Source organism: Liolophura sinensis, chromosome 6 (genome assembly GCF_032854445.1).
Source record: "Liolophura sinensis isolate JHLJ2023 chromosome 6, CUHK_Ljap_v2, whole genome shotgun sequence".
In the NCBI taxonomy this organism is placed as follows: domain Eukaryota; kingdom Metazoa; phylum Mollusca; class Polyplacophora; order Chitonida; family Chitonidae; genus Liolophura; species Liolophura sinensis.
Window position 1 is genome coordinate 35,719,106 of NC_088300.1, and position 27,631 is coordinate 35,746,736.

The window sequence follows — 27,631 nt, forward strand, 5'->3', positions numbered from 1 at the left end:
TGTTTGACATGACACTGCCTAAACCTCCAAGCAAAATTTATTTACCTCGCCCCATCTCGCCCTAATACATACCGCCCACCTTCCTGTCTCCCAAACGATAATGTTAGTCACGGAAGATCTAGCCATGGTTGTAAGAGATAATCACATTGTTTGTTTCCGTCTTTAATATCCTTTTTCGGTGCCAGATATGCATGTTTACCGTACCAACAGCAGGCCAACAAGAGAAATCCAACTCGCATGCAATCCTGAAATATATAGGGGCCGAATCTCAAAAAAAAAAAAAAAAAAAAAAAATCGGTCAAATTTAACAGAAAGTGCTTTAATATATTCTGCTCTTGAAGCATATCATTCTGTTAAATAAAATACACCTGTATTTTATTATTCAACAGACAGATTGAAATACACATGTATATTTTATTATTCAACAGACAGATTGAAATACATGTATATTTTGTTAATATATCGTACTAGACTATAACAGATTATTATCTTGCACATGACACAATACTGAGTTATAATAACAGAATACATTCATTTTTGCTTTACTCAGATAACAGACTTTCTGTTAAAATTGACAGATTAAGTTTTTGAGTGCATCCTTATGCCTTTCAACACACATACAACTAACTATAACGGATAATTACACCGCAGAAAGGTTTTAGGTGTACATGTCTCCTACATGAGTAATATTATATGGCTAAATAAGTACTATAGGCTTTGAACTTGAAATAAACAAAAAAAAAATGTAACATGTAACGAATTTTTATTAACTCAGTCAAACAGTTATGTATAAGGTTATAAACGAAGTTCATTAAATTAACTCATAATAACTGATCTGGGATTATAATCCTACTCAACATGACTGTGTTTTATAGAAGTAGAACTATAACACCCAAGTCATAGGACTTAGTACAGGACTAAGATACAGACGCCATTTGATCCCCTTGTACAAGCCACATTATCTACCTAGGTATACAGTGTCTGGGCCATACAATAAATACACATATTTCACAGCTCATCTCTCGTACCTTGCCTTGACAGTATAGGGTATATGACATTAGGCAAGCTACTCGTTAGACCTGTGTGACACATTGCGAAGTGTTCGTCTTCGTGATAAATTCGTGCGATTTTCTTCCGGTTTGACACGATGTAGCATTGACAAAGTTGACAAGTCGACCCAATGAATCAGAAAGTCGCATGCTTGTCAGCTAAGATTTGCCAGCCGCGTGGTTCTATTCTGATCTCGAGAGAGGGCTGTAGGGACCAGGTAGCTTATCTTTACCGGCACAGGTATAGTACAACCACGGCGTGACAAGCCGATCGTAGAATCATAACTAACTGAACATGGAGGCGCCAAACACAGCAAGTGTCAGCGAGGCCGACGTCTGGAAGAAGAAGTTTGAAGAATGCGAAAAAACGCTGTCAGCGTTGGAACCTTTGGCTGCCGATGGTAATATTTGTTTTATGTTAACAATGTTAACTAATTACTGTTATTTGGTATAGAGCATGATAGACACGGTGATAGGTGTATATCTGATGCATAGGGACCTGTATATAAAATGACGTCGGGTTATAAAAGGACGAAGTAGAGTGGGGAGTGGAGTGAGGTTTAGGTGGGGGTGGGATACAGTAGCAGGGTATAGTATAGATTTAGGTTGTATAAAATGTTTGATGATAGTCCATTTCGAGATGATGATGCAGAAGGGGGTGGGAGGGAGCCTTCTAATACATGTAACCTACTTCACACTACAAGCAGCAGTGTATGTTTGTAATGTTATGACATTAGATACATCTACATTGTACATATCATATGACATTGTAAAAATACAGTTATAGTGTACACTGGTTGTTATGGCCAATTTCAGGACTTCTAATTTTATCAGTCTATACAGAAAAATAACATCACAATATGCCCGAGTAAACACCTTGCAAACTTGCGAAAAGGTTGAAAAATACCAGTATATATGTGGTACGAATGTCATATTGGGGGTGATAATGATTAATGCTTTGACAGGCTGTATGGCAAAACATAAGGAGCTAAATTTGATGACTTTAACTTTATGTGTACGGCCATACCCCAGAGTAAAAAAAAAACCTGAAGATAATTTGTTCTTGTATTGTATTAGGTGACATGACTATGTATGTAGTCAGCATAAGTCCGGAAGTAAGTGAAGAGGACTATTTTCAGCTTGAGCAGTTAGTAATTAACTGCTTCCTGTGGAACGTTGTGGAATTGTATTTGTATTACAGAACACCCCACCCCCCTCAAAAAAAAAAAAAAGGTCAATGGATCTCATTTGAAAATGATATGGGCCAAAAATTGTTCTGTTATTTTTTTTATGTATGGGCTTGTTTTAAGTTTTGACTATTTAACTGGAGATTAAAAGCATAAGCTGTGTTTACAGAAACGTGGCAAAATGTACAGAATACAGAATAGTGCAAGCTGAGTCACATAGCCAGTGCACCGCAGTAGTGCATAATTAGTATTCCATTAATGTGTAATAATTGTATCCCTTTAATGTGCCACTTATTGTTGGTCAGAGGAAATAATTAGTTTTAAGCAAATCTGACATCATCTTTTTTTTTTTCTTTTTCTTTTTGTTTTCCTTAGGTGTCAAGGCATATGATGAACTTCTGAATAAATACAACACCAACCAGACCCAGGTAAACTTATTAGCGTCTGTTTTGTTACCGCCTTGTTCTTATTATCATCATGCATTAGTCACAGTGTCTTGTAGCTCGTGTTACTGGAAAGTCACAGTGTCTTGTAGCTCGTGTTACTGGAAAGTCAAAGTGTCTTCTAGCTCGTGTTACTGGAAAGTCACAGTGTCTTGTAGCTCGTGTTACTGGAAAGTCACAGTGTCTTGTAGCTCACATTAATGGAAAGTCACAGTGTCTTGTAGCTCACATTAATGGAAAGTCACAGTGTCTTGTAGCTCACATTGATGGAAAGTCACAGTGTCTTGTAGCTTGTGTTAATTGAAAGTCACAGTGTCTTGTAGCTCGCATTAATTGAAAGTCACAGTGTCTTGTAGCTTGTGTTAATTGAAAGTCACAGTGTCTTGTAGCTCGCATTAATGGAAAGTCACAGTGTCTTGTAGCTCGCATTAATTGAAAGTCACAGTGTCTTGTAGCTCACATTAATGGAAAATCACAGTGTCTTGTAACTCACATTAATGGAAAGTCCCAGTGTCTTGTAGCTCGCATTAATGGAAAGTCACAGTGTCTTGTAGCTCGCATTAATGGAAAGTCACAGTGTCTTGTAGCTCGCATTAATTGAAAGTCACAGTGTCTTGTAGCTCACATTAATGGAAAATCACAGGGTCTTGTAACTCACATTAATGGAAAGTCCCAGTGTCTTGTAGCTCGCTTAGATGACACCAGTTTTACTAGTATTTTATGTTTTATGGGTGGTCCATTTTTATTTTGTCCAGTCTTTTAGGAATTTGTGATTTTCACGTTTATCAAGGTTTTCCGATTATGTCTTCAGTGGGAAACATTGCCAAAGATAGTCCGCATTGTCCATAAATTAGAAGATTTTCAAGTTATAATTTCATTCCCTTCGACAACATTGTTGAAAGAGTCATTCTGCCTGTAAAACTGCAATTAAGAGTGGTTCAGCTTTACTAAGAAATCCAGTGTAGGCCAGATAAAAGGGCATGTACTAAATATGGCTTTTGGAAGTCTGCATGGTCAGTACTATCAGTAGTCAACTGTCTAGGTTATAGTGAAACGTTTGCCACAGTAAATTTATTGTCACAATTTCGGTTTCATGTAGCATCCACTGAAACAACCCCGTTGCACATGCATATGGTCATGGATGGTTTTGATATTAATCTGTGCCATACTTGTTGTGAGAAGAGACTAATGGTATCGTGAAAGAGTTATCGTCAGTGGAAAGACAACTGTATCACAGATTACCCTTATTTATTTTTCCGAAAATAAGAATAAATAATTTTGGGCAAATTTTCAGTGGTCTTTTCATTGACTAGTGGCTTATTTTCCTAAAGTTTGGTATGTAAAAATAAACATTCAGAAGAACATAAAGGCCATAAAATAATTCTATTCATGCTATCACTTAGGTTTTTCCGATTTGCCCTCAGACTTTCCCAATTGCTGAGGAAGGCAGCATGAGCTGGACTTGCACTTGAAATAAAGTGTGCATAGTTTGGTAGTGTACATTATGTGTACTATGCATTGAAGAACATGTTTCATTTATGTTATACAAGCTTTCATGAAATTGAAACAAAATGTTGCTGTCTTCTTGACAAATAAAACATGGATCAAGGTTATGAGGGTGTAATACATTTGTATGAGTTTTGTTTAATATGTTAATAAATGTACCTTTATTTACTGTGACAATGTTGATTTTGTTTTAGTACAAAAAACTTCAAGACAAGTTGCAAGAGAAAGAAGAACAGATGAATGAAATAAAAACACGTAAGTTTGCTTTGTTAACAAAGCCTCATCCACAGGTTAGTGGCAGGCTTGAAAAAAAAAAAGCGCCTACAAGATAGTAAGATGTATGTCTTTTATTATTTATTCTATTTTGACACAGATGGGGATTAAAAAGATATATCACTAGCCCCACCCCCCACCCCCAAATCTTAATGTAAAGCATTTTTTGGAGGATTTGTCTGAAATTTACATAATTGTCTGCGAGAATAAACCATCATTTTAATCAACTAATTTTATCCGACTGTTGTGTGTTTAGTTGTGTTGGATTTGTAATCACTGATAGGCTGTATTTTGTGGGGAAGTTTGATAATGTGTTAACTGTAAAATACTTGTGACTTGTATAATTCAAACATTGCAAGGAGTCTCTTTAATTTTCCCCCCAGTGGTGGAACCCATGTACAATGAGTATGATAAACTGCAGACCAGGTTAAGCATTGAAACCAAGTGTAGGGAGGAAGTGGAAACCTATGCTAGTAAGGTAGGTCAGTGCATCTGGAGCTCATCTCATCCATAACACTTCCCTCAAATCTTATACACTTTTCTAACCATCCACAAAGATATTTCTGCCTGCCAGGCTGTTTCCTTCTTTTTAGGTATATGCACATTATCCAAATCTAACATTTCCCACATGTGTTTACTTGAGTTAAGTCTTCTTGGTTTCCACCATCCATAATTTTTGAATACAGTTTATGAACAAATAAAGTAAAGTAGTGAATGTGTGTAGATTTTTTTTTCATTCTAGAAATTTCCCATACAATTACAGAGAACTTCAAGTGGTCATTGTTTTAATTCTGAATTTATATTATCACTAATTATTATTCACAAATTACTGTCACTTTTTTCCTGTTTCTATGCTTTTTATCCAGTCCAATGTTGGTTGCACACATGATTAATGTTTGTACTGTACACCAACTTTTGTCCTTTTGAATTGCTCTGCAGATAAATTTTTGTCCTATACACCATATGTTGACATACCATGATTTTAATCTATAAGTCAATATATGGCCATGATGTTTGTTATGGCTGACTAATTTAACCCATCTGGTATGTGTGTAAATGTAGAAAGGTGAAGACTGGACACCACAGATAGGGGTGTATCAGTTTATCCACAACTCTGACCTCAGGGGAACATAAATAAGTGACCTGTGACACTCAGGCCAACCTCTGTAAGCATTCATGTACCCCAAAAAATCTGGAGTGTGGTATCAGGCGATTTTAACTTGCAGACAAAAGAGGTGGCAAGCTAGGGATTGATGAGGGTGTTTTATTTAAATGCCCCATCTGTACTTTTCAACTTAACATGGCATGATCTTGTCAGGTTATTACAGGATCCATTTTGACAACCGCCTGTGAGTTGTATTTGTTTTTGGTGAAATAGATGAGAGCTACATATATATATCCATGACCTGGTTACACTTCATTTTGGAAGAGTCTGTCTCAAAACACCAATCTAGGATCAACAAAACTCTGTCAGAATCAACAGGGGTAACTTAAATCATGGACGAAAGTGTAGGTCAGTTTACTGCAGATTGACATATTACCAAAGTGTTGGACAGAAGAATATGTTTTGTACTGAACTACATGTATCTATCCATGCATGCTAATGAAGTGGGATATGTCTCACTTTGACATAGTTGCATTGACACTACCCAGATCCTCACTGAAGTGTGCCTTTTATCCTCACTTAGCACTAATGTGGTCAATTTTAATAATGACAATCCCCCATACTCTGTGTGTGCTAAAGAGGTTATCTCTGCTTGTAAACAGGCTTCAAACTGTTTATCATAGATTTACTTATCTTGGCTGTTTCCCTGGGTCCCACATCTTTCAGCAGCCTGAGTAAAGTATGTACCTCCTGCCATGAAACCTTATGGCCCCACTCAGATAACCAACAGGTTTGTGTATAGGCTTATATATACTGTACCGGGAACCAATCTTTTTGTAGCCATACACAGCCAGTAGGCAGCTCTGACATCCCTAATTGGGGGCTTTAATTTATATGTAGGTAGATTTTCTGTTTCCTTCTTTGTATTTTTTGAATTTATGTATTTCTTCAGCAGTAAGTTTCAATGTTTGTGGAAAAATGACAATCACAGGATGACTTTTGCGATTCTTCAACCATTCAAAATGGTCAGTCGAATTTAACATCATAGGTTCAGATATGTTTGTTTGATATTTTGGAAGATACATTCTAATTTGCCAGTATATCAAAATAAATAAAACAAGACTGTTGTGCTATTGGACCATGTATGTATAAATCGGTTACTTTCTTTTTTTCTTTAAGGGTATGTATCTCTTAATTGAAAAAAAGAAATTGTATTCAGGTTTCCACTCAGGCATTCGGATAAAGAGCAGAAAAGTGTAAAAAGATTGTGTGAAAAGGAATCATCTGCAACAATAAAATGACAAGATCTGTAGTTTTTATCAAAAGAGTAAACATGCACATGGAAAGGGTATTTTTTTGTATGTTAACTGACATTTCAAATTGGCAAAGCTTCAAAAAATTGAGCATGATATGACATCTATTAACCCAATGAAATTCAGTGATATTGAATGAAAACAGTCAGATGGCTGTATTATGTGGGTGAAGAATGTGGAGGGCAATACTGTACATCTGATAGACTTAATTTGCATAGTGATCATTGCCTTAATGTGCTGCGAATTTTGTGATTTGAAAATAAGTCTATGTGTGTTCATATCAGCTAACATTGAAGCGCTTTGTATACATAGAGCAAAATGTGTACTGTTGTAGTTTTCCATACTGCTATAATATCCTTGGAGTTTCCCCATCTCGTAATTAAAGGATAAGATAGCAAATGGTTAAAACATATTTCAGTTGAAAGCACAATGTTCAAAATCTCTTTATTAGTATCATACATGTACTTTATTTTTCTCATATGGTTTGATCGGATAAGAATTTGATACTTCAAGTGCTGAATTTGCACTACTTTATATTGCCTGATTGACTTTTGCAAAGCCGTATTGATTCTTTAAAGTAAATTTTCTTTCTAATTCTGTTCCAGTTGAATATTTGTCACAGCCATGTATATGTAATTGGAGAATTTAGTCGTCTCTTAATTTTGTTGTACTTGTTTACAGTTTTCTCTAAAACTAATGATTTTGCGTACATCTGGATATTGACAATTCATACTGACACAGGGCAGACATACTTATTTCTGCGTTTTTCGTGTCATCTACAGCTGACCAAGGAGAACAAAGTATTACGTAGACAGAGTCAAGCTTTCCTGAACAAAAGTGGTGGAGCGGTTCCAGTGGAGAAAGAACCCGATATCTTTAAGGAACATTGTGAGAGGATGGAGATTAAAATCAAAGGTATTGCACAGTGTTTTAACAGTATTTTGTTAATTGAATCATAAATCAATAATTTTTCTGATTAATTTCTCTTCCTTTCCCCTTGAATTTTTGATAAATGTCATGATGCCTGTTTGTGAATCTAACGTGGAGCAGGTAGATATCATTTAGCATTGGGATAAATTACTGTTCAGTCAGACTAATTCCCCAAAATTAGTTCAGTAAGACATTCCCCCCCAAAAAGGATGAATTTATGATTTATAGTTTGTTAAAAAGGTGCATTACTATTTTTGGTCTTCTTCATCTGAAATTTATGTATTCCACCTCAGCTCATATTGCATTTAATTTTGAAAAAGTTCTGTAGCAATATCAGTTGAGCAAGCTGGAATTTATCAGATCAAAAAAAGGAAGCATAATCCAGTTAATTAATTAAGTTTAATATATTTGCTAAGGTCTATGTTGTGACCCATGATGTATGTGATTTCTCTTATGCTGAAAATGGCCCAGTTAACCACATATGCCAGCCCCCAAAATGCATTGCCCCTTTTGAACTTCCCAAAAGTTATGTCTGCTACCTACTTTGCTTTTGTAATATCTAATCCTCAAGGATGTTTAACGGAGCTGTTTATGTACACAGAAGTTTAAACTGTTGCCAACAGAGTTACAAAGGTGACTGACCTGAACATGAGGGTACGTCCTGTAAGGGATATTGTTCCCCTTGTAAGAGAGTGGTTTCAGTCCACAGCATAAGCCACTGAAGATACGGTAACAGAGGTCATGGAAATAACTGTTTTCTATAAAAGGGATGGTAGCTCAGTTTGCACTTCCTGGTTGTCTACTTATTCATGCAGCTTAAACTACTGTACTGACTTGCAAATTTATGAACTTAGTTAAACATTCTCTGTTGATGTTTTTCCCATTTTTCAAATTCAGGAAGTTAACTTGGTTTGTCTTGCTTTTACAAACCCAAAGGATTCATCTGTGCGTGTGTTTTTTGTTTCTTTTGAAATTGGCTTACTTGTGTCTGTGTACTGAAAGCTGTTCCGAATAAGGAAGTTAGTGAGAATGGAAGCACCCTGGAGATACCATCCTTTGCAATGTAACCAAGCTCCAGTATCTCTTCCTAGTCTTCAAGTATTTTCTATTTAAAATTAAATGAAATCAAAAGTTTAATTTCATACATTTACATACAGCCTATCATACATTGATTGCATAGATAGTGCTTTTTGTGGAGTGATGTTTTTTTTCTTGTTTTCATCTCAAATTGACTTACTTCCCCCTCACAGCTTTTTGCCTAAATTGTTGATATGAACATGGTATGTTGTGAGATAGATGCTGCAATGTCAGGTGAACAAACTGGAATGTATCAGTTTTGGAATGAAAAAGGAAGAAAACTTCATGAATTATGAGTTTTATTTATTTGATCAGGCCACTGATTTGAAATTTTATTTTGCTCAAACTTTGATATTTACCTATGTATTTTATTGCTATTTAATGACATACTCAGCAGGTTTTCACATCTGAAATGAGAGCCAGCTTTGTTTAGAAAACCTAAGTGCCCATGGCAAACCGCCAACCTACAGCAAGTTACCAATGAACTTTGAAAGAAATTCCATACCTAAGGCAGCCTTGGATTGAATCAGCGCATCATGTGCCTGTTGGTTGAAGTGTACAGCATCTAGGACTGTCCAACTGTCAACTCAAAACATATTTATGATACTGCGGCATTGGCATGTAAATGCTACACTGGGATCTGACCTTCACAAACACTTATAAAGCAATTATTCATGACTTTTGCAAATCATGTTGCCTTTTACCAGTTAATAACTATCTTGGACTCCATATGGAGGTAAAAAAAATTTGATTTGAAAGCTTTAAGAAAATGATCCTGATGTGTTCTATGTTTGCCCTTGTGGAAACTAAGATCTACAGGTTTGGTATTCTGTAGCTTAGATTTTCATTTGGCACGATTTTTACACTTTCTAGATGTAGATCTAGACATCATACTTCCCCTGGCTTTTAAACCCTCAGTGTTAACTGATGGGAACAGAATTAATTGATTTTGTGCTTACCCTTGTGGAAGCTCAGATTTACTGTTATAGAGTTACTTCCCCTGGTATCAAAATCGTGAGTGTTCTGGCTTTGTCTTGCAGAGTTAGAAGAAGAGATCACAGAAATTAAACAAAAGCTGCGGAACTCAGAGGACGAGACTGCGACTCAGAAAGAACGCGCAGACAAGGCGGTGTTGAGGGTAAGCAATCAAGAATGTTCCTGTTAAAACATCCATTTTAATTCTCAGGGCCTGCTCTGCTGTAAATTTTTCCGCCTTACAGGAATTTATGGTACATGTTTCATTACCACTTCCTTTCTCTCTCTTTGTTGTTGGGATGTTAGCTGGAGACAATTTGCCGTCAGCTAATCTGAAATATGACATGTGGAAAAGTTTGCTTGTATAACTTGCCAAAGGTCAGTGGTTTACCTCAGCCACACAGGTTTCCTAATGTCTGACGTTGTGTAAGTCAAACATTATTTAGTATAACATTAAACAATTATAGTCTGTACCATGGCTACTTCTGTTGTAACACAGACTAATGTGACCATCGTTAAATTTGGATTGGCGTCACAATCAATAATAATAATAGGTTGGTGCATGGTTTGTTTGTGATCCAGGTACAGAAAACCAACCATGAGCTAGAGCGTGCCAAAAGATCCTTGAAACAACACGAACAAGCCTTACAGGAACTGGCCAACTGTGAGTTCAGGTTTTAATCATACTGAAGGAACACATTCCTACGTTTCTAATTTTTTAGTGTTATAAGCTACCAGAAGCAGCACAATTCTTCAATTTCTGCCGAGAAACACCGCTTTCAGATAGCAGTGCTGGGCTACATGTATAATTGTCATGGACATTGATTCAGCGGATTGGCTCTGTATGCTGTGCGTAAATTGTATACTGAATAGCTAAAATAAGAACCAAAAAAAAAAAAAAAAAAAAGGAAAAACACAATAAATGGAAAGGAATGTACAGGATTTGAACCCTAGACTGCCAGTCATCATTGACAATGGGCCTAGGTTATTGAAAACTAGGATAGACATTAGGCGGCCTTCATCGTCTGTTGATAGCCCAGAACAAAAGACAAAAACAATACATTGCTGCAAAGTTGGCACCTGTGAACAACAGACAGAAAAAAGTACTTAGTTCCAAAGTTGACGCCTGTTTTCAGGGTAAACTGCAGTGACAAGTTTCATGCAGTGTTGCATAAAACTCACATCTTGCATCTTGGAGAAAAATCGAACAATTTCTGAAAAGCTTATTTGGCAATTACATGAAAACCACAACTCAAATAGGAAAAATTCTTTGAAATTCGTAATCTTGAGGTCAAGGTATTCTCAGAAGTTTTTAGAGTTGGCTTATTTTTGAGCTAATTGTCATTGGTCAGTTTGGCCCAATTTGTATAACAAACTCAGTGATTTTTGGAAACTCTGTAGGTTGATACACCTAGAAACTGTTAATGAAAATTTTTTCTCCATGGAGAAGATTTTTTAAGCTTGTCAGTAAAATTCAAAGTGGTCGCTAAATCTTGTGACTGGCCAATTAGCAGCTTAAAATGTCAAAAGTTGCTTCATACATGTAGGTTCGTTGTTGGAATTCCAAGTTTGGTCTTTCTACCTTCACCAGTTTTAGAGATAGGCAATGTTATGAGCTGATTAATAATAATTTGAATAATAATATAATAATTTTATTAATAATAATAGTTAATAATAATAAGATTAATAATAATTGGAACGATCCCAAGAGTCCCGCTATGATAGCGTGGAGCCCTAAATATGGATGGTGGCATATAATATTTACATATATGTATGGTTTGTTTTGTTTTGTTTACTCTGTGGTTGAACATAAATACAAACAACTGAAAAGTAATTGAAGGATTACAATGAATAAAAAGTGTTGCTTTTGCTGTAAAGATTGGCCAATATTAAGCTTGTATGCTTTGAAGAGTGAATGTGTTCTAAAGATTCTAACATCTTCTAAGATTCTGTATATTTGAGATAAAACTTCATGCTTGTTAGGGAATCGTTAATTACTCAGTTCATGTAGCCACCAGGAAAGCACTCAAAGCTCTTTCAGTATATTTGCTACGCATTCATGTACATGCAGACTGTCTTCCTTGTTTGTGATGTTTGCTTAGTAAGTGTCTTAGTAAGTGTCAATGCACCTGTACAGGTATTGTAATTCATTCTCAGGTTCAGAGCTGGCTTTCAAAGAATACCAGTCGCTCCGTAAAAAATATGATATTGAAATCCAGTGTCGAAGCAAAGCTGAGAAATATGCTAGTCAGGTAGGTGGACAGTATATCTTCATGGGTTACCATGGTTACAGCTACCCTTCTTTCTGCTTTGTCTGTCTGTCTGTCAGTCATGAAGATAATATACAGAATGTCTCGCTTCAGTGAAAATAGGAAAACATTTTTAAAATCTTTCCAAGGTGAAGATGAATTGTCATAAAATGTCCAAAAAATGAGAAGGACAGAGAGTTATGCCTGTGCAAATGTGGATTTGTACTTAAGAAATAATGTGGTTGTACATTGATAAAGTTACAAGAAACTGTTTATGTAACTGTTAAACTGAAGATGTATTCAAAGAGGTAACATACATTGTTTCCGAATGTACATTGAAGCAGTTGATTAATTTTTAACGTGTGTAAGTTTTACACATGTATGCACATTTGAACAGTTAACAGACACTGCTTACTGATGTACAGTCAAACAGTTAACAGATACTGCTTACAGATGTACAGTCAAACAGTTAACAGATACTGCTTACAGATGCACAGTCAAACAGTTAACAGATACTGCTAACAGATGTACAGTCAAACAGTTAACAAATACTGCTTACAGATGCAGTCAAACAGTTAACAGATACTGCTTACAGATGTACAGTCAAACAGTTAACAGATACTGCTTACAGATGTACAGTCAAACAATTAACATATACTGCGCACAGATGTACAGTCAAACAGTTAAGAGATGGTGCTTACAGATGTACAGTCAGTTAACAAATACTGCGTACAGATGCACAGTCAAACAGTTAACAGATACTGCTTTAAGGTGTACAGTCAAACAGTTAAGAGATACTGCTTACAGATGCACAGTCAAACAGTTAAGAGATACTGCTTACAGATGCACAGTCAAACAGTTAACAGATACTGCTTACAGATGTACAGTCAAACAATTAACATATACTGCGCACAGATGTACAGTCAAACAGTTAACAGATACTGCTTACAGATGCAGTCAAACAGTTAACAGATACTGCTTACAGATGTACAGTCAAACAATTAACATATACTGCGCACAGATGTACAGTCAAACAGTTAACAGATACTGCTTACAGATGCAGTCAAACAGTTAACAGATACTGCTTACAGATGTACAGTCAAACAATTAACATATACTGCGCACAGATGTACAGTCAAACAGTTAACAGATACTGCTTACAGATGCACAGTCAAACAGTTAAGAGATACTGCTTACAGATGCACAGTCAAACAGTTAAGAGATACAAATGTACCATAAGTGGCATTAATCCATAATCATCCATAATCATCCATTTATTCATACAAATAGTTTACAAATGTGCAATTAATGGATACCGTACTAGTAACAGATGTTTCTTCAAACAGTTACAGATATGTGCTCATTCAGTTAACAGATGCTATTTATGGATGTACAATGTAGTAACTTTAAACAGTCTACAGATGTGTGTTCATTCAATTAACAGATGCTATTTATGGATGTACAGAGTAGTACCTTCAAACAGTTTACAGATGTGTGTTCATTCAGTTAATGTATAAACTTGACAGATGTACGTTCAGTCAGAGGCCATGAAGAGACAGAGCGCTATCTTACTGACGTCTGTGGCTTCAGATGAGCGATTGCTGATGGCGCTTACAGCGGTGGAGGAAGCCAATGAACAGCTGGAGGAGCTGAAGCAGAAACATGAGCAGGAGGTATGCACTTGCAGTTTGTCAACAGGACAGTCTGTTGTTGTAGCTCATGAGGAGGTGTGCACTTGCAGTTTGTCAACAGGACAGTCTGTTGTTGTAGCTCATGAGGAGGTGTGCACTTGCAGTTTGTCAACAGGACAGTCTGTTGTTGTAGCTCATTAGGAGGTATGCACTTGCAGTTTGTCAACAGGACAGTCTGTTGTTGTAGCTCATTAGGAGGTATGCACTTGCAGTTTGTCAACAGAACAATCTGTTGTTGTGGCTCATTAGGAGGAATACACTTGCAGTTTGTCAACAGAACAGTCTGTTGTTGTAGCTCATTTGGAGGTATGCACTTGCAGTTTGTCAACAGAACAGTCTGGTGTTGTAGCCCAGGATGAGGTATGCACTTGCAGGTTGTCAACAGAATAGTCTGTTGTTGCTCATGAGGAGGTATACACTTGCAGTTTTTCAACAGAACAATCTGTTGTTGTAGCTCCTTAGGAGGTATGCACTTGCAGGTTGTCAACAGAACAATCTGTTGTTGTAGCTCATTTGGATGTATACACTTGCAGTTTGTCAACAGAACAATCTGTTGTTGTAGCTCATTAGGAGGTATGCACTTGCAGGTTGTCAACAGAACAATCTGTTGTTGTGGCTCATTAGGAGGTATGGAGGTGCAGTTTGTCAACAGAACAGTCTGGTGTTGTAGCTCAAGATGAGGTATGCACTTGCAGGTTGTCAACAGAATAGTCTGTTGTAGCTCATGAGGAGGTATACACTTGCAGTTTGTCAACAGAACAATCTGTTGTTGTAGCTCATGAGGAGGTATGCACTTGCAGTTTGTCAACAGGACAGTCTATAGTTGTAGCTCATGAGGAGGTATGCACTTGCAGTTTGTCAACAGAATAATCTGTTGTTGCAGTTTGTCAACAGAACAATCTGTTGTTGTGGCTCATTAGGAGGGTTGCACTTGCAGTTTGTCAACAGAATAGTCTGTTGTAGCTAATAAGGAGGTATACACTTGCAGGTTGTCAACAGAATAGTCTGTTGTAGCTCATGAGGAGGTATACACTTGCAGTTCTGTTGTTGTAGCTCATGAGGAGGTATGCACTTGCAGTTTGTCAACAGGACAGTCTATAGTTGTAGCTCATGAGGAGGTATGCACTTGCAGTTTGTCAACAGAACAATCTGTTGTTGTAGCTCATGAGGAGGTATGCACTTGCAGTTTGTCAACAGGACAGTCTATAGTTGTAGCTCATGAGGAGGTATGCACTTGCAGTTTGTCAACAGAATAATCTGTTGTTGCAGTTTGTCAACAGAACAATCTGTTGTTGTGGCTCATTAGGAGGGTTGCACTTGCAGTTTGTCAACAGAATAGTCTGTTGTAGCTAATAAGGAGGTATACACTTGCAGTTTGTCAACAGAACAATCTGGTGTTGTAGCTCAGGATGAGGTATGCACTTGCAGGTTGTCAACAGAATAGTCTGTTGTAGCTAATGAGGAGGTATACACTTGCAGTTTGTCAACAGAACAATCTGTTGTTGTAGCTCCTTAGGCGGTATACACTTGCAGTTTGTCAACAGAACAATCTGTTGTTGTAGCTCATTTGGACGTATACACTTGCAGTTTGTCAACAGAACAATCTGTTGTTGTAGCTCATTAGGAGGTATGCACTTGCAGGTTGTCAACAGAATAATCTGTTGTTGTGGCTCATGAGGAGGTATGGAGGTGCAGTTTGTCAACAGAACAGTCTGGTGTTGTAGCTCAAGATGAGGTATGCACTTGCAGGTTGTCAACAGAATAGTCTGTTGTAGCTCATGAGGAGGTATACACTTGCAGTTTGTCAACAGAACAATCTGTTGTTGTAGCTCATGAGGAGGTATGCACTTGCAGTTTGTCAACAGGACAGTCTATAGTTGTAGCTCATGAGGAGGTATGCACTTGCAGTTTGTCAACAGAACAATCTGTTGTTGCAGTTTGTCAACAGAACAATCTGTTGTGGCTCATTAGGAGGTTTGCACTTGCAGTTTGTCAACAGAATAGTCTGTTGTAGCTAATAAGGAGGTATACACTTGCAGTTTGTCAACAGAACAATCTGGTGTTGTAGCTCAGGATGAGGTATGCACTTGCAGGTTGTCAACAGAATAGTCTGTTGTAGCTAATGAGGAGGTATACACTTGCAGTTTGTCAACAGAACAATCTGTTGTTGTAGCTCCTTAGGCGGTATACACTTGCAGTTTGTCAACAGAGCAATCTGTTGTTGTAGCTCATTTGGACGTATACACTTGCAGTTTGTCAACAGAACAATCTGTTGTTGTAGCTCATTAGGAGGTATGCACTTGCAGGTTGTCAACAGAACAATCTGTTGTTGTGGCTCATGAGGAGGTATGGAGGTGCAGTTTGTCAACAGAACAGTCTGGTGTTGTAGCTCAAGATGAGGTATGCACTTGCAGGTTGTCAACAGAATAGTCTGTTGTAGCTCATGAGGAGGTATACACTTGCAGTTTGTCCACAGAACAATCTGTTGTTGTAGCTCATGAGGAGGTATGCACTTGCAGTTTGTCAACAGGACAGTCTATAGTTGTAGCTCATGAGGAGGTATGCACTTACAGTTTGTCAACAGAACAATCTGTTGTTGCAGTTTGTCAACAGAACAATCTGTTGTTGTGGCTCATTAGGAGGTTTGCACTTGCAGTTTGTCAACAGAATAGTCTGTTGTAGCTAATAAGGAGGTATACACTTGCAGTTTGTCAACAGAACAATCTGGTGTTGTAGCTCAGGATGAGGTATGCACTTGCAGGTTGTCAACAGAATAGTCTGTTGTAGCTAATGAGGAGGTATACACTTGCAGTTTGTCAACAGAACAATCTGTTGTTGTAGCTCCTTAGGCGGTATACACTTGCAGTTTGTCAACAGAACAATCTGTTGTTGTAGCTCATGAGGAGGTATGCACATGCAGTTTGTCAACAAGTGCCACTTTGTAGTTGTAACTCCATCTCATTGATATGTTCGTTGGTCGTTTTTGTGTACAGGTGAAAACTCTGGAAGAGCAGTTATCTGGCAGTGAACATCTTGTTCAAGTTGCTACTCTAGAAGAAGAACTGAGCCGTCTGGAGAAAGAGAACGAGGCTCTTCAGAAGAAGCATGACGAAACCAACAACCAGTACAAGGAGTTGTTAGCAAAATGTGAGTGTAATGAAATTACTGTATATTGGCCATTCAGTATTCTTTGGTCACTGTTGTACCAGGGTAGATTCCTGTATTCTTTTATTTTTGTTGTTCTAAGTGAGAAGATGGCCTCAAAGGGTGTGTTGAAAATAACGTTACGCACTGCAATGAAAAATTGTATTAGGAAAAAAAAACTAAAAGTAGGTCTATTGTAGGACACAATCCTTTTGTCATTTAGAATGCAAGTTTTAACCAACTTTTTGGATTTATACAGAATTGCAGAAATAATTGGATTTGCATGCATGGAGATTTTCCAATAAATACACTTGAATAACTTGGGATTTTCTTCTCATACTCAGTTCAAGAAGTAGGGCCTACTTTGGGCATGATGTTTGTGGTGTCATGTCTTGATGACCGAGGTTACCTGTTTAAAAGTTTGATTTTGCTGAGTGTTTGCCAGACACATGTTCTTTAGAATGCAGAGGTCAAAATCAGAATGATGACCTTCAATATGATGTGAAGGTGTGAAAATGTGTGAAATGAATTAAATTATATTTATATCATTGTAAAACAACAAGGAAGTAGATAATATACCGGAAGCCATCACATGTATCTGAAATTATAAATGTTTACATAGTTGAAAGTTATCTTTGAGATGACCTCGGCTCAATTTGAGGTCATCATTTTTATTTTGAGCTTAAAAACCGAGTAAATGACCAAACATTTTGCCCTTGGGATGTCCAGTAGAAAACAGTGCGCTACCATGTTATGCAGTTTTTTTGGCCAGCTGTTCAAAGTGACTTTTGTCTGTTTTGTTTCTTAAGTTTTAATTTTGTTGGTTAATTTAATTTCTGGCTTTTGCTCATATCTTTGCCTTGTTTTGCTTAGATATCAGTGCATGTATGTTTCAAAATGAACATGCCTTCATGTCGATTGTATCAGATATGAAGGCTTTTATATATTCTCACACAAATCTCTCCAAATGCCTTAGCCAAGAGGGAGTTTTGAGTATAAACTCTATTAAATGGTAAAAAAAAAAAATGTTGTGATTTATGAAAGATGTTTTGCCGCATGATGCATTGACCTCAGGGAGGTAGTTTCCCACAAAAATCACATCCATGTGAGAAAGTCAGAATCTAATTGCGGTTTTTGTTGTGGATATTTCTGCCATTAGATAGGTAGTCATCTTTTTATATTCAATGCATATTGTCATGATGCATCGTGGAAATTGAAAATTGAGACGTTGTAATGTTGAGTTGAAATATCACCACGTCTGTATCTTTCCATTTCACAGCATCCCAAAAAGAACACAGAATATGGGAAACCAAAGAAATTATCTGTACTAGTATTTCATTTGACTTTTTGGCCCAAGGTCGAATTTATCTGCTGATGTGTCCGTAACTTTCGAGACAAATTTGTGTCCAGATTCACAGCCTGATTAGTGGCTTGATTCACACATGTACCTCTGGTAGCGAAGTGTTTGTGTTTTTGTGCTTTTTTGTGGCCGTGTGCTTCATCTTGCTTTCTGGGGAACCATTGGGTTTTTAGACAGAGAATTGGAGAGTAAATATGATGTTCTGACCCAGCCTCCCCCGCCCCCTCCACTTCCTGTGGACTTCAACGTAACCAAAAAGTAAGTACATGCAGGTCTTAACACATCTTGTACACCATCCAGATTTATATATATATATGTATATATATATGTATAACATTTGTTTAATACTTTTAAATGTGATAACATTTAGAGTTAATTCAATTGTATTATTTGTACAAGTAGGGCTGAGGTGTTGGGATTTCCATTGAGTGCTATTGAGGGGTATGAATTCATTTTATCCTACTGGTTACATGTGGGTCAGTGGGGCCTCTGTGGCTCAGTCGGTTAGCGCACTAGCGCAGCGTAATGACCCAGGAGCCTCTCACCAATGCGGTCGCTGTGAGTTCAAGTCCAGCTCATGCTGGCTTCCTCTCCGGCCATAAGTGGGAAGGCCTGGCAGCAACCTGCGGATGGTCGTGGGTTTCCCCCGGGCTGTGCCCGGTTTCCACCCACCATAATGCTGGCCACCGTCGTATAAGTCAAACATTCTTGAGTACGGCGTAAAACACCAATCAAATAAATAAATAAATAAATACATGTGGGTCACACTTGACGTACACACCTCGTCTGTCAACCCCTCGCAAATTATTTTTGTGGAATTTTTTAAAAATGGTTTCCTGAACCAAATTGGGGATTTGTTTCTTGCTTCATTATGACGAGTTACAGATCAAGTTCGAGTGTAGGGTCATTTGAAAATTTGACATAAGAAATATGCCGATGGTTCAAACAGGTAGGAAGCAGTACTTAAAGAATAGTTCAAAAAAAAGCACAGTGCATGATGAGCATGTTTTCTGATTGTGGCTTCCAACTGCTCACACGTACAGTATTTTAAAAGAAAAGTGGCCGTGAGCTCAAGTCCAGCTCATGCTGGTTTCCTCTCTGGCCGTAAGTGGGAAGGTCTCTCTGCAACCTGCAGATGGTCGTGGGTTTCCCTCCCAGGCTCTGCCCGGTTTCCTCCCACCATAATGCTGGCCACCGTCGTATAAGTGAAATAGTCTTGAGTACAGTGTAAAACACCAATCAAATAAATAAATAAATTAAAAGAAAAGACAACAGATAATGATACTTGAGTTAAATTAATAGAGAGATAGAAACCTACCTCAAAGGAACCCGAGATTTTTTTTTCTGATGAGAATGGTAACTTCATAAATCAGCTTATAATCAGGTATTTAAAGGGGGGCCATGGGATGCGCTATGATAAATCAGCTTATAATCAGGTATTTAAAGGGGGGGCCATGGGATGCGCTATGATAAATCAGCTTATAATCAGGTATTTAAAGGGGGGCCATGGGATGCGCTATGATAAATCAGCTTATAATCAGGTATTTAAAGGGGGGCCATGGGATGCGCTATGATAAATCAGCTTATAATCAGGTATTTAAAGGGGGGCCATGGGATGCGCTATGATAAATCAGCTTATAATCAGGTATTTAAAGGGGGGCCATGGGATGCGCTATGATAAATCAGCTTATAATCAGGTATTTAAAGGGGGGCCATGGGATGCGCCATGATAAAGCAGCTGAATACAAGGTATCTACTGTCACTTGTATCCCATGATCATTTGTTTAAAAGGCAAGGCAGGCTTTAAGCCATGTAATTGGAAAAACCCGCATCCTGGGGTTATAGAAATAACCTGTGCCTGATTGGTTAAAACTGAAAACATCAGGGTGTTTTCAGTTTTGTTCAAGGTGTTGTTTTGCTTATTTTGAACTCCAAGATCTCGGATGTGCTACATCAAAAAAAAAAAACAAAAAGTTAGGTTTTTTAAACTTCCAGTGGTATGTTTTATCGACGTAGATATGCACTTGGTCTGGTGTTGTTTTTCGTTTTAATAGAACAACCCCCCTCCTCAAAAAAACAGTAGTTTGGTATTGTTAGCAGATGAGTACAGGATGATATTGATTTTTCTCAGGCCACAGCAGCCCCAAGATCTATCAGAATATAAAAAGCATGTGTATGCTTGGGTTTTTTACATCATACTTAGCGAGTTGACGAAGACGAGTCATCATTAGGTTACATATCCCTCTGTCTTCTTGTGACAGGGCCAGCTTCAGTGCCCTAACCTCTCAGTGCTCAGCACCATGACCAAGCGGGGCAGCATGTAGTAGCATTTTTCAGTTTTTGCTCTCCTGACTTCGAGGCAGAAGTTTTAACAATTAGGTGGTCCCAAAGTGGTCCCACCCCTTCAATGTAGCCAGCATAGCTCTGTGGAGATGTTATTCACCAGAGTTAGAGTTCTTTTAAACCTGGTCACAAGCAGCTTCTGTCAGCCAGATTATTTTGATTGACAGCAACGATCAGTGAATGCCTTGGCTGAGCCTCTTCACCATTATGCCTGTGTTTTAGCCAAATTGGTGTAAATAGCTAATATATATGTATGTAAGTAGGGCAAAATCATAATCTTGTTGTTTCCAGAAATGTGACAGACATTATCAAGGAGAAAAGGGAGATGAAGCAGAGGAAATGTAAGTTGTTCTCAGATGCCACATGCTCTGGTATACATCAGTTGTACTAGTGAAATCCCCCGGGCTCTGCCCGGTTTCCACCTACCATAATGCTGGCTGCTGTCGTATAAGTGAAATATTCTTGAGTACGGCGTAAAACACCAATCAAATAAATAATTAAGCAAATATTAGTGAAAACTTAAGTAAGGTGAGCAAAATAAACAGATACACACCTCATTTGAACCTGGTCAGAAATTTAAATATATTTTGATCAAGATGTACATGTAGTTCTGATCTCCAGAAATGAAAATGAATAACTAAATAATATAGTCCCTGTTCTGAACAGTATCAAATCGTACTATTTACATTTGCTGTGTTTCTCATGTCAGTGGCGTCAGGAGGTGTGAAGCAGAGTGAAGGTTATGCCAAGGCCATTGATGAGATGATGAATCGCATTAAGGGGGGACAGACTGTGCTGAAACCATGCGGTAAAAATCTACGCAGGGTAAGGCAGAAAATACATCAGAATAGGGTAGGCATGGTGTTAGAGAACTGGCGATGTGAAGCCAGGCTATAACATTTAGAGTGGCGTAAGCATTTAGGGTGGTGTAAACAAAGATTACCATGTTGCTGTAGACAAATGCACAGCTTGTTAGCTCACACAAGTGACAGGATTTCCAATCAGGCAAATTTTATGCAAATCTAGCATTAACATTATTAAATATTGTTAATTTTCCTTTAAAAAGTTTTTTTATTATTTTACAAAAGAACATTTCCTTGTAAATGTATGACCACTTTGTATGAGTGATCGACAAGGTAGATATTGAAAAACCTTGAGCAATCAACATGGGATGAAAATTTATCTTTTCGCCAAATAAACTTTGAGTGTATTTTTTGTGTTGTGGCACATATTTACATATTGGTGAATGAACGATTGCTTATTCATTTGCAAAGTTCAGAAATGAAGTATCATTTCCACCTGATTTTCTTCTCAGTCATTCAGAAGAAACCTGCATATTACTGACTGTATGTTTGATTTCAGCCCTCTGTCCCAGACGAGACGGACAGTGGTGGAGGAGCCATGGAGGAGCTACATAACATCTTTGTGAGAAATAGTTTTCTTACATCTTCGGTTAGAATGTAATCATATCTATCCAATGATCCCTCAGGCCCAAGCTGTGGAGTCAGAGAGTCATTCTCGTCAAAGGTTGTGTTTTTGTTTACCTGGCCTGATGTTTTCAGGGACCAGTTTCATGCAGCACTTTTCTACTTTGCTATTAGATTGCATTTATGAAACATCGCAAAACATTTGAACAAAAATGATTGATGTGTGGACATATCTTTCAGCTATATAAAGCAATGTTCTCTGTTATTGGTTGTGTCCTGGAAAAAAAAATGGAGAAAATATTTGGTCCTTCAAAAACTGTAACGTATAAATTAATGTCTTGGAAATAATGTATTACTGAATATGTAGACATGTAGAGTTGTTGCAAGTTCAAAGGTATTTTCAAACTATGATGTACAAGTTGATCCACCATAACAACTTCACTGTCAGTGAAAAGTAAGATTTTCCTTTCTTGTGTTAAAATGAGTAGCTTTTTTGTGTTTTTTTTGTAGAGTAAAATGAAGAAAACACGTAGTGAGGGTGATTTGTTGAGTGTGACCAGCTCAGAGTCTGAGGATGGGGACTCAGAATTGGCCAAAACATTCCAGAAAATTCGAGGAGGCCCATCTGGATCCAACTCAGGTCAAGTTCAAGTTTGTGATTATCTCCCCTTAATACGATTTTGGATTATCTCCCCTTAGTCCCATTGCCACCGTATGTGAAGGAATCTGCTGAGGACCCCTGTCATGGAGTTTAATCTATTTCTTGGTGATTCCCCGTAGTTTCCGCCACACATAAATCACACTGCTGTCACATTGTATTGTTGAGCACAGCAACGGCAGTCAAATCAGTTTAACAAATTATGTTGCCCAATATATTAAAAAATATGATGAGATTAGTGAGTCAGTGGGTAACCTATGTAGAACAAAAGCCTAACACAAAAGTTCATGTGTTAACATTGTAAATATGTTGTAGATACCTTGTTCCCAGACTTACTGCTTTTGTTTCATTTTTGTACAATGTCACAAAGGTGGTCTACATAAAATACATACTCTCATGAAAATGACATAAATATATTATGAAAATCAGTCAACAAGATCAGAATTTGAATATTTTGAGTTCTGGATAGATGCTATCATCAGTACATTTTAGGCACTGATAAGGTTTGATGAGCCTGTTCCAAACCTTTATGTTATTGTACAATTTGGTTTACCTACATGGCTTGTATGAATTTGACACCCAAAAGCATGTCATACAACTGACAATGTTCTGTAATTTGACAGTTTGATAACTAAAATAACGCAGATTTGACATAAAATGCAATGTACAGGAAAAAGTTGTCAGAGTAATCATAACCCATGGTTTTAACCTTGTATGTATAAATGTACATAATTTCTTGCATATGATCCTTGGAGTGAAGTTGTATCCATAAGTTGTAGACTTGATCCAGAATGACAGAACTACAGGGGAAGACTACTTGTATATAAAGGTGTATTAGTTCTTCTTTCCAGTCATGATAATTGTAGGTTTGTATCTTTTAGGTGTTCCTGGGCCAGGTTTGCCTAAGGTGCAAGAGGAGAGAGATTCTCAAATCAGTGCTCTGTAATCAACAGGTATGTCATGAAGCTTCAAGGAATGGACGGGAGTTCTGATCATGCAATCTAAGGCGTCTACTCAACAAGATTTTGTTGCATTCATTTACTTGATTAGCATATATCTTACATTCGCATAAGACATTAGACAAGAGTCATTAAGAGAGTTAGCAGAACAGTGCCCGCTTGCCCACTTTTAACATTAAGAGCATGTAGCTACCATACCAACCAGCTGTGTATCATTACATCGTTATAATAGTTTCGTGCCCTGTTAAGAGGGCTTCGTGTGATTGGGCCCAGGACATAATTTTTAAAGAGATACTGTATTTGACATAAAAATTCACCCCAAAAATTGCAATTTGAGAGGTAAATAAAATATTACTTTTATAGAGTTGAAACAGATTTTTCCAGTAGAATATTATCATACATTGCAAACAAACATCACAACATTTTTCGAAGATTAACAGCAGTCTCCAAATCGGGCATTTGTGCGTAATTTGAGATCAGAAGAAGTATTCTCATATGAGACAGAACGAGATGATGTAACATAACTCAGACTAAACTGGCATTCAGCATGAAGAGGATAGTGCAACGACTGGTTGACCCGTATCAGTATAATGGCTCGGGCAGGGCGGCTTACTTGCCTGCGGTAAGTCGTCTCAGTGAAGCAGCACTAAATAAAAGAGCGATGGAAATCGGTCCTGCAACAAGGAGGCACATTACACGTACATGCACCCTAAGGATTCCTTCGTCGTCATATGACTGAAAAATTGTTGAGTACGACGTTAAACCCCAAGCACTCACTCAGACTAAACTGAGTCTACTGGCTTATATACCAGTACTTAAATCCAGATTATTGGCATATCTAGGAACATGTATGAGTCATAATGTACAGTGAAACTGAACCTGTTTTCTTTTTTTTTTTTTTTTTTCAAAAATAATATTGCTTTTCTGAACAAAATGCTGAAATTACATGTACACATTATATTAATTACGTCTTAAGAAAAGATGAAAAATATATAGAATAGTGAAGGTTGAATAAGCTCTGGTAATATTTCAGTGTATTTAGCCTTATTTTTAAAATATTAAAGATGATATAATGTATGTTTCACCTTTTTATTTTGTTACTATGTTATTATGTTGTGTTCATCTGTACTTGTGTTATGAGGTAATGTCGTTTTTATTGAATGCAGATTCCAGCAGTAGCAGTGAAGAAATGTCATCTGCAATGTCAACCAGATTTGGAAATCCATGCTACATTCCAGTGGTCAGAATTATTTTAATCATAGTTAGTGTAACATTTCCTTATACTTGTTGTATGCATGTCTGTAGTGCTGCCTGTGTATATTTTACCTAAGTAATAGGTCAAGAAATACACTTGTTTTTATGTGCTATTTTCATATTTTTTACAACCATTGACTTGTAAATTCCTAAAGCTTTTCATTAATACCTCGTAAACTATGTAAATTTGAGATTACATTTCTGCATATGTAAACGTACAGTGATGATTTCATTAGCTGGATTACACTACATGAACTAGGTAGGAATGAGGAGGAAAGAAAGCAAAGGGGATTTATGAATCTGGTTCTGTGATTTTAAATTCAAACAGTGTGTGCCTATATATGCTTGTGAAATTAGGGTTGTAAAATCACACTGAAGAGTATTATTGTAAACAGATGTTCAATAATTCAATACTCTTTTTCTCACCAATGCAGTTGCTGTAAGTTCAAGTCCAGCTCATGCTGGCTTCCTCTCCGGCCGTAAGTGGGAAGGTCTGTCAGCAACCTGCGGATGGTCGTGGGTTTCCCCGGGGGCTCTGCTAAGTTTCCTCCCACTATAATGATAGCTGCCGTCGTATAAGTGAAATATTCTTGAGTACAGTGTAAAACACCAATCAAATAAATAAATAAATCAATACTCTTTTTTTTTAAAGTACCCTTTGTTATAAATGTGGCTATTGCCATGTAATAGCTGTAGTTTGTTACAGTTTGTAAAAAATTTAAAAAGGTATAAGCTTTTTTCAGTAGCTTTTACATTTTCTGCATGTCTCTTGATGTGTTTTAGCCATACAGGCTGTCTAAGTGCATATTTTATAGGGTGTGGAGATTCTATTTGGAGTGTGTTTTACTCCAGTTTTCATTTTTTGATATACATGTTTGCCTGTGTATGATTTTCAGGGTGTAATTTCTCCACAACTGGGTAACAGTCACAAAAATTCATATGCAGATGAATTGTCATCATAGAAAGCTGAAACAGATGGACTGGATTTACATGTTCATAGGCAAATCTGTGTGTGATGCTTAAAGTAAGAAAACATTGTCAGCCTCATTATTTGATATTCATGGCATTTTTCTGCTTCTAGCATTTTTCAGAGTTTATATTAATTGGAATTTTAGAAAGCTATTTTCAGTGTAATACAAACTATATTTTAGCTTTATTGTGCAATGTTTAAAAAGTTTCCTGCAAGTTTCCTGTCAGCATAAAAGTGACCCACACTCTATTGTTACAGGATGTATACTTGTATGTTTTAATCTAACAGATTTAGGAGTTATTCAGGAAGAGAGTGGAAACAAAGCTATATGTATATCCTATATACAAACCACAGATATTTTTTTCTGATGTGCTTGGGAGCTCAATAAATCAATATCTAATGTGTAATTTAATTCTAAAGCCATGGCATACACAATGTTAAAGTAACCAGAAACATGATGTTGCATCAACTTGTACCCCACGCCCATATGGTTAAAGGCATCTAGGGTTGAGATGATGTAACCAGAAACAGATGCGTTCTCAACTTATGGAAGAACCTCTGACTGAGTTCAGTATTCGATTGATTGAATTGATGGCAGTGCTATCAATTTTCTCAGTGTGTGCAGTTTTGCTTACTTTGAACTGCAATATCTCAGTTATGCCTTTTACACTTCATACTGGACACTTTATTGAAACATCCATACATTTAGTCTGGTGGTGTCTTTTCTTTTTAAAATGCTTCTTGGTATGCAGAGATACATGTATGTACAACCATACTGCTGTCAAGGTCTGGAAGAGATCAGTTCATGTACATATGAATAGATGTAACCATGTTCACACGCAGATGGTTTTTTGTTTGCTAATGAAGATGGTACACATACTATTGGCGGCTTAATTTGATCCATTGTCATTCATTGTATGGCTGAAAACTTGTGTATTTCAGTCATTATCATTATTATTCAGTATTAACAAAGTACTGGTATAACGTGTAAATGACCTAAAATTTTGCCCATTAAATATTACTAAATAAATATTATTATTAAATATCAAAACACAAGTATGAGATCGATAGGCTTCTCATAGTCATGGAAAATAATAATGGGTGAATTTTAGGTCATTTACCACATTTTTTTATGCTTTTGTGTTTCATTTGTTAGAACTGCTTTGACCAGTCAACACCAAAAGTGGTGCCCTTTGTTATACATAGGCAGCAAGTTCTGATCCCTGTGAGAAAATCATGCTCGTTGGTTTTAATGCTGATAATTTACCAGATGAAGTGAGAAAATAGTGTTTCCTGCAGTTATAAAGCCTGGTAATTTAGTAGAGGAGGATATAAAATAGTGCTTCCTGCAGTTATAAGGCCTGATAATTTACTGGAGAAGGAAATATGTAGTGCTTACAGGAATGTAGACCTGGCCAATCATAAATTACTAGACAAAAGTGAGGGAATAGTGCTACTAGGAATTATAACCTGTCAATGTATTGGTGATTAAAAACCATATATATTTTGTATTATAACCCATCTTTGAGTTATTTATTAAAGAAGAACCAGTTTTAATACTGAGATTTGGTTCTGTGAACAGTGTGTCAAGTGACAAGTAAGTGTAGCATGACTCTCATGGTTCGCCCCATGTAAGATTATAATCTGTAATAATCGTGATGTGTTTGAACTATTATTGCATTATCAGGACATGCTGGTTTTGAACGGGGCTATCTGTG

The 27,631-nt window shown here is 37.2% G+C and overlaps 1 protein-coding gene across 1 annotated transcript; it reads left to right on the top strand.

Moving 5' to 3' along the window:
- The first annotated feature begins 1,093 nt into the window (after positions 1-1,093).
- Positions 1,094-27,430, top strand: LOC135468482 (shootin-1-like). Its single transcript, XM_064746764.1, has 17 exons — positions 1,094-1,450; positions 2,612-2,664; positions 4,380-4,440; positions 4,842-4,936; positions 7,659-7,791; positions 9,924-10,021; positions 10,441-10,522; positions 12,016-12,110; positions 13,634-13,780; positions 16,792-16,945; positions 18,476-18,560; positions 20,937-20,986; positions 21,355-21,470; positions 22,008-22,070; positions 22,583-22,712; positions 23,612-23,683; positions 24,856-27,430. The coding sequence occupies exons 1-16, from the start codon at positions 1,345-1,347 to the stop codon at positions 23,674-23,676; spliced, it is 1,533 nt and encodes a 510-aa protein (XP_064602834.1). The 5' UTR covers positions 1,094-1,344; the 3' UTR covers positions 23,677-23,683; positions 24,856-27,430.
- The last annotated feature ends 201 nt before the right edge of the window (positions 27,431-27,631 follow it).